Source organism: Solanum lycopersicum, chromosome 11 (genome assembly GCF_036512215.1).
Source record: "Solanum lycopersicum chromosome 11, SLM_r2.1".
NCBI lineage: Eukaryota > Viridiplantae > Streptophyta > Magnoliopsida > Solanales > Solanaceae > Solanum > Solanum lycopersicum.
The window spans coordinates 47,850,220-47,858,502 of NC_090810.1; the positions used below are offsets into that span (position 1 = coordinate 47,850,220).

The 8,283-nt window shown below is 33.8% G+C and overlaps 1 protein-coding gene across 1 annotated transcript; it reads right to left on the reverse strand.

The window, feature by feature from the left end:
- Positions 1-640: 640 nt before the first annotated feature.
- LOC101245124 (uncharacterized) lies at positions 641-1,081 on the reverse strand. The gene has a single exon (XM_004250744.2). The coding sequence runs from the start codon at positions 1,079-1,081 to the stop codon at positions 641-643; it is 441 nt and encodes a 146-aa protein (XP_004250792.2).
- Between the last annotated feature and the right edge of the window lie 7,202 nt (positions 1,082-8,283).

Below are 8,283 nucleotides of genomic sequence, written 5' to 3' on the forward strand. Positions count from 1 at the left end.
CTGAAAAAACAACATGCTCCTCCTCTAATAGATCTAATGAGAAACTTTTGATTTTCATTCTTACTTTAAACATTTCATGATCTAAAGCATCCTTTATCAAGCAATGATTATCTTCAAAATTTAACTTGTAGCCTTTTTCCATCAATTGACCAACACTAAGCAAGTTTTGATATATGTCACATACATAAAGCACATCAGAAATTATTTTAGTACCTGAATTAGTGGGAATAGCTATGGTTTCTTTCTCTCTTACAGGAAGATGGTCGTCATTACCTATTCTGACTTTAGTAATGTTCGTGGGCTTCAATTTCTTGAAGAGAGACATGTCATTTGTCATATGATTAGTGCATCAACTATAAATCGGCCACCACTCACTAGATGATCAACTTGAAAAACATGTAGCAACAAAGAGTTAATCTTCCTCCTCACCCTCAACAATTTTAGCCTCTGCTTCTTGTTGCTGACTATTGTTCTTGCAAATTACAACTTCATTCCCAAGTTTATTGCATATACTACATTTGCATCAGGCCTTCTCCAACATTTATATGGTGGATGACCTTTGTTGTTACAATTGTTACAAGGAGGATAACTCTTCTTTGAGTGTCCAGTTTTTCCTTTGGTAGTACTTATTGAAATACCTTCACCATTCTTCTTGTTCTTTCTTCTTTTTGTTTTTGCCTTTATATTGAGGCTTGGAAAACAATTCTTCCTCTGTATTTCCTTCTCTCATGACTCTTAGTTGTTCTTGTGCCTTCAAAGCATTCAATAACTCTACGAAGGCATTCTTTGACAGGTCCTTTGTATTTTCCAAAGTAGTTATGGTTGCTTCAAATATTTTTGGCACAATTACCAACATCTTTTCAACAATACATGATTCATTAAACATGGAACCAAGCAATCTTACCCTGTTTGCTATGTTCACGAGCCTTTCAGAGTAATCTTTGATGGTTTTAGTTTCTTTCACCTTCTGAATCTCGAAATCTATTATAAGATTTAGCACCTGAATACCTCGAATCCTTTCATTCCCTCTGCATTCTGCCTTAAGATAATCCCAGATGGATTTTTCTGACTTTAGAGACATAATTCAAGTGAAGATTGAAGAAGATACTGCTGAAAATAAAGAGGCCTTTGCCTTTGATTTTTTGGTTTTCTTTTCTTTATGGTTTTTTATCTGGGCCATAGTAGGATTATTAGGCAATAGAGGAACATCATAATCCTCGTTAACTGCCTCCCACATATTCATGGCATAAAGATATATTTCCATCCTTGCTGCCCAAATCTTATAGTTATCACCATTAAAAACATGTGGTGTAATTACAGAAAAACTTGATTCTGCTTCCATGATTGATAAACATGCCTTGTTGATTACAATCAAAACACTCATGGATCCATCAAGAAATAAATGCTCTAATACCAATTGTTAGTTTTTACAGAAGGAAAAACATAACAATCTTATCTTCTTTTGTTATTGAACAAGTAGGAACATTAGTTTGATAAAGGAACAAATAAAAATTTATGAAAAGAAAAAGCTACTTATTTCATTATAACACAGATATTTATAGGAGTTTACAAGTAAACCAACTCCTAATAATAAGATTTACAAAATAAGGATAACTATTAGGATAAGATAGAATTTAACTACTAAATAGTGAATAACTACCTTACTAATTAACTACCCTATAATAAAGACAATTTGGACTGATACAGTTCTTATGCATATTTCTAACAAATTTTTTCTTTAGTTATCAACATATAATCTATCCTCTTTACTGTTTTAGGAAATTACTTATTTTTAAAAAGGAAATTACTTATCAAAAAGTTGCTAACATACATCAAACGTTTATTACAAAAAAAATATAATTTAAGTAACCACAAATATAGTCTTGGTATGTTTAATGGCAACTGTGCATTTTTTAAGCTATCAATAACAAATACTGTTGTTTTGTTTATTTTGCCGATACAATGAAAAAGCTGGTAAAATAACAAGTATGTATTCTAGTTTCCAATCAGATATATATTTTCTCTTGCATAAATAGATAAGTACAAGCCCCGTTGTATAAATATATGTATATTTTACCTAAGTAGTTTAAATATAGTCAATATGATCTCACATAAAGAGGTTAGCAATAGAATCAATGGAAGTGCATAATACCTAGTATTTTCATCTCTTGAATAGTAGATGGTCATCTATGTTGCTTAAGAAATTTTTATATTGTATTTTGTTCTATTAAGACTTTACTATCATGGAAAATCAATAAAAACAACATTTACTTAGTATTATTATTTGAGTATAGCGACGGTTCCCTTAGTATTGTGGGCTGTTGTAATAGAATGTGTTGTCTTGCATACGATAACTTGATGAATTACTTGAACAAAGTTCTTCCTTCAAACGATTAGGTAGAATTTGCATTGATGACGTTAAAAGAATAATGCTTATTGTCGAGTCAGTAAAGAGTTGGGTGGTATGGACTTTTTGAACGTTGGGATTACTATTTTTTCAAGCAGAAGAGAAGTTGTGTAATTTCTTTTTTAGTTATCAACATGTAATAGATCATTCGTAAATTTTTAAGGAAATTACATGTTGAAAAACAGAATTAGATGTTACAGAGTATCAAGAGAAACCTAATAAATTACTATTTTAATAGTGTTTCGACTACCCTACTGTTCATTTGAGTATTTTAATGGTTTGTGTTTTGTTTATATATTCTAACTAAGATAATCGGCCAAGTTCGAGTAATAAGCAAATTAATATCTTTTGACGTTCAATATGCCGATTACTTCAAAATAGTCGGGAGGTCATCTAAACTCTATTTTCTAAGTAAATTCTGAGTACTTTTGCAATAGGCAAAAAACAATTTTTTTTTGTGTGTATTTAAAATGGTTAAAAATAGCGGTCGAAATGAACAAATATCTATTTGGGAGCCTTATTTAAGTCATACACTTAGTGCGTACAATTTACAACTTTATCCACTTCGGAATAATTTCAAACATGCATTGCCTGGAATTTTGTGTGATTAAAGTTCAGTTATTTTTGAGTGAAATTTTGATATATATATATATATATATGATCTTTAGCAGCAATTGACGAAAGACAATATTTAATTGCCACTAAATATATATTTTTAGCATCAATTGGTTTTCTTTATAAATGTCTTTAAAGCCTATATTGACATTGAATCCAATGATCATTAAGTAATGCAGATAAAGACTTTAAAAATCTTTGCTAATGCGAATATTTATTATCGTTAAAAATTATATTTTTATTATAGTATCAGAAAGGTAGGTCGTGCCAATCCTCTTTTACTTAAATCTAGCGTTGGGTTATGGGTCTTTTTTACCTTCCTATGTGGATAAATAAAAGCTCAATTTGGACCAATCCATTTTTGCCCATAGGCCCATTCTTATGAGGCAAATATAAACATATTTAGGGTCTTATTTTCAGACATACAAGAGTGTTTTTTTCAGCAGCCAAAAAGAGAGAAACAGAGAGTTTTTTAGCAGCCAAAAAGAGAAAAAGAGAGCAGTTTTTCCCTGTCAAAAATTCAGCCCTAACAGCCAACTTCAAATTGCGATTCCCGCTTCGTTTCTTGTCCGATTGAGCTGATTTTTGGACAGCATATTATATTCATCTCAATCTTTGATTAGGAACTGACAGAGTTGGATTTGGTGGCCTGCAACTTTAGTTTTGCTATCGTGAACAGTAGCTGCGAAATTGGTGATTTTGCTCCTTTAATTCTCTAGATTTGGTGCAATCTTATTTTGTTGCTGCTCGTTGTTTGGCACTTTTTTGTGGCCAATTTTGGAGAACAATATTGTAACTCTTGGTGATTATAGTGGAGCTTTTGGTCCCGTGGTTTTTTAGTCTTCACATCGAAGGGTTTTCCACGTAAATCTTGGTGTCTTGTGTGATTGGTTTATTATTGTCTTGTTATATTTGTTTGGTTGAATTACTTGCTGCCTTACTATCATATTGCTTGTGGTTATTTGTCTTCTCTTGGTTCAAATCGAGAAGGGAAAGTATAGACTGGGGTATTCTTCCGCTGTTATCCTGTCAGACATTCTTTGTTAGTGCCTTGTCTTTCCCAACACTAAGTAGCTATAAACATTTCATTTTGTTATCTTCTTCCCGTGTTTTATTAGCAATTATGGAGGTCATATTTACGATTATTATTTTTTTCAAATTTTGTGATTAGCTTGAAATTTCAAATTTTAAAAATTGTATTTTGCAAGTAAGCTTAGCTTATGGTTTAGGATAATTATTCTCCATTTTCATTTCTCCTCATTTTTCTTGAAATCGTTCTATCAGCTTAATGGATGACTATATTTGGGGTTTGTCAATAATTTGAGTATTCAATTATGAGCTCTACATTATTATTGCAAAGAAAAGGAAAAGGCGAACACACCTCAACTTTCCAAAAAAATATTGAAAGTTCACGCACTTCTACGTTCTCTCTAAGAAGGCTGAGTACAAGAGACAACAAAGAATGGACAAGGAAGATCATGACATGAGTGAGCCAGAATCAGATTTAATCCTTCAAAGTACAAAGACTATGAAGAACTGCCAAATCAAAAACGTAAAGTAAGTTTGTAGAGTCTCTTTAATCAAACTTAATGAAACCAGATATAAACTATGTTACAAAAGGTCTAGACAACATAAGCTTCCTCGATTAACAAGAAAACCCCCACAACCATCCTAACTTCATACCAATAACAACCAGTGACAAACACATACTATATATGTACGCCTTGGAAGCAGTCTCTAACCATTATAATCAGGAAAAGATTGGCTATTCAGACCTGCAGAACAGATTGCAAGTCCTTCGGCAACTCACCGAAAAATAAACGTTATCTACCTTAGTGAAGACTACTGCCTTATAAAACTTACAAATCCAGAAACTATGAGAAAGTCCTTCATAGGGGTCCTTGATTCATAGGTTCACAGTTTGTATCTATTCGAAATGGGAACAAAAATTAAATCCCTCCTCGTCTCAAATAAATTTCTCAACAGTTTCGATAAGACTCTGGGAACTCCCTACTGAATTCTACGATCTCAACATCCTCCAGAAAAAAAGAAACCAAATAGGATCAATTCTTAAGATTGATACAGCGACAATAAATACCTCTAAAGGAAGGTATGCCCGCCTATATATCCCAACAACTCTAAAAAAAATCAGAACCAAAAGACATACTAATAAAAACACATCTATAAAAAATCCACTTTGAACCATCCACTCCTTTATGCACTATATGTGGATGAGTTGGACACCTCATCCACTCATGCCCAAACAAACAAAACGATATTCTGTCCACCTCCACAAGTCCTAACCAAACAAAATCATCACAACCCCACAACCAAGCAAGAAACTGCAAGATGCAGGAATGGACAACCCAATATATACAAATCAAAAGAAAAAAACAACTTATAAGACACCGACACCTGAAAATAATAGCCGAGTTTATGATCAAATAGATGCATTAAATGACCTCAAAAGTGACCAAAATCAGGTTAATAAAGCCAAAGATACAATAGCCCCACTAGATATCCAATCCCAGATTAGATTGTCTCGAACAGAAACCAAAATGGAATTGAAAAATCGTGATACAATCTCTGAGGAAGGAAATCTTATACGTCACCATCAACCGAAAACAAAAGCCACGTCAAAAGTCTAGTATCTAAGTAATCATTTAGTGTTTCGAAACCAATAAACATGGAAAATATAAACTTCACCACGCCTACAAAAATAATGGCACCACAAGTAAAAGATATCCAGTCATTAGCAGCAATTGACGAAAGACAATATTTAATTGCCACTAAATATATATTTTTAGCATCAATTGGTTTTCTTTATAAATGTCTTTAAAGCCTATATTGACATTGAATCCAATGATCATTAAGTAATGCAGATAAAGACTTTAAAAATCTTTGCTAATGCGAATATTTATTATCGTTAAAAATTATATTTTTATTATAGTATCAGAAAGGTAGGTCGTGCCAATCCTCTTTTACTTAAATCTAGCGTTGGGTTATGGGTCTTTTTTACCTTCCTATGTGGATAAATAAAAGCTCAATTTGGACCAATCCATTTTTGCCCATAGGCCCATTCTTATGAGGCAAATATAAACATATTTAGGGTCTTATTTTCAGACATACAAGAGTGTTTTTTTCAGCAGCCAAAAAGAGAGAAACAGAGAGTTTTTTAGCAGCCAAAAAGAGAAAAAGAGAGCAGTTTTTCCCTGTCAAAAATTCAGCCCTAACAGCCAACTTCAAATTGTGATTCCCGCTTCGTTTCTTGTCCGATTGAGCTGATTTTTGGACAGCATATTATATTCATCTCAATCTTTGATTAGGAACTGACAGAGTTTGATTTGGTGGCCTGCAACTTTAGTTTTGCTATCGTGAACAGTAGCTGCGAAATTGGTGATTTTGCTCCTTTAATTCTCTAGATTTGGTGCAATCTTATTTTGTTGCTGCTCGTTGTTTGGCACTTTTTTGTGGCCAATTTTGGAGAACAATATTGTAACTCTTGGTGATTATAGTGGAGCTTTTGGTCCCGTGGTTTTTTAGTCTTCACATCGAAGGGTTTTCCACGTAAATCTTAGTGTCTTGTGTGATTGGTTTATTATTGTCTTGTTATATTTGTTTGGTTGAATTACTTGCTGCCTTACTATCATATTGCTTGTGGTTATTTGTCTTCTCTTGGTTCAAATCGAGAAGGGAAAGTATAGACTGGGGTATTCTTCCGCTGTTATCCTGTCAGACATTCTTTGTTAGTGCCTTGTATTTCCCAACAAAGTGGTATCAGAGATTATTGTTGATTGTCGTTTTGATGATGGAGGAAAATATGAGCAAAATGGTGTGTTTAAATGGTAGTAACTATCATATTTGGAAAGGCAAGATGAAAGATCTTCTATTTGTCAAGAAGATGCATTTACCTGTGTGTGCTTCTAATAAGCCTCAGTCTTTGAATGATGAAAAATGGAAATTTGAGCATCTGTAGGTTTGTGGCTATATTAGACAATGGGTTGAAGATAATGTTAGAAATCATATTGTGAATGAGACACATGCCAAAAGTTTGTGGGACAAGATCGAGACACTTTATGCTTCGAAGACTGGCAACAACAAGTTGTTCCTATTGAAAAAATTAATGAATTTCAGGTATAAAGAGGGCACTCCTATTTCTGATCATATTAATGATTTTCAGGGTGTTCTTGACCAGCTGTCCGAAATGGGTGTAAAGTTTGATGATGAGATATAGGGACTTTGGCTTCTTAATACTCTGCCAGACTCTTGGGAAACTCTTCGAGTTTCTTTGACTAATTCTACTCCCAGTGGTGTTGTAACCATGGAATATACTTAGAGTGGTGTCCTGAATGAAGAAATGAGAAGATGATCTCAAGCCTCATCTTCTTCAGCTTCACACTCCGATGTTTTGGTTACTGAAGATAGGGGGAGAAACAAGTCCAGAGGTCAGAATGATAGAGGTAAATGTAGAAGCAAGTCAAAGTCTAAATACAAGAATATTACATGTGACTATTGCCACAAGAATGGGCATATCATGAAATATTGTTACAAGCACAAGAGAGATATGAGACAACAAAAGAGAGAAGGTGATAATGAAAATCGTGTTGCTGTTGTTGCTAATGATAATCTTCTTGTTTCTTGTGATGCAAATGCCATTAATCTTTTCGTGATGAGTCTAGCTGGTTTGTGGATTCTGGTGCTACTTCTCATGTCACGCCAAAGAAGGAATTATTTTCTTCTTATACTCCAGGTAATTTTGGAACGTTGAAAATGGGCAATAATCATGAAGTTGAAGTTATTGGCATTGTGACAGTTTGTTTGGAAAGTAACAATGGTTCCAAACTAGTTCTCAATAATGTAAAGCATGCTCTTGATGTTCGCTTGAATTTGTTTTCTGTGGGATATCTTGATGATGACGGTTATGTTAATACACTTGGTGCTGGCCAGTGGAAGCTTACTAGAGGTTTGATGGTTGTGGCCCGTGGTGACAAGTTTTCTAACTTGTATGTATTTCAGGGCTCCATGTCCAGAGACTCAGTAAATTTGGTGGAGAATGATACTTCATCAGAGTTATGGCATAGAAGGCTGGGTCATATGAGCGAGAAGGGGATTGATAGTTTGGCTAAGAAAAATTTGCTTTCTGGAGTGAAACAAGCAAAGTTGAAGAAATGTGTTCATTGCTTAGCTGGTAAACAGAAAAGAGTTTCTTTTCAGAGTCATCCGCCTTCAAGAAAGCTTGATTTGCTGGACTTGGTACATTC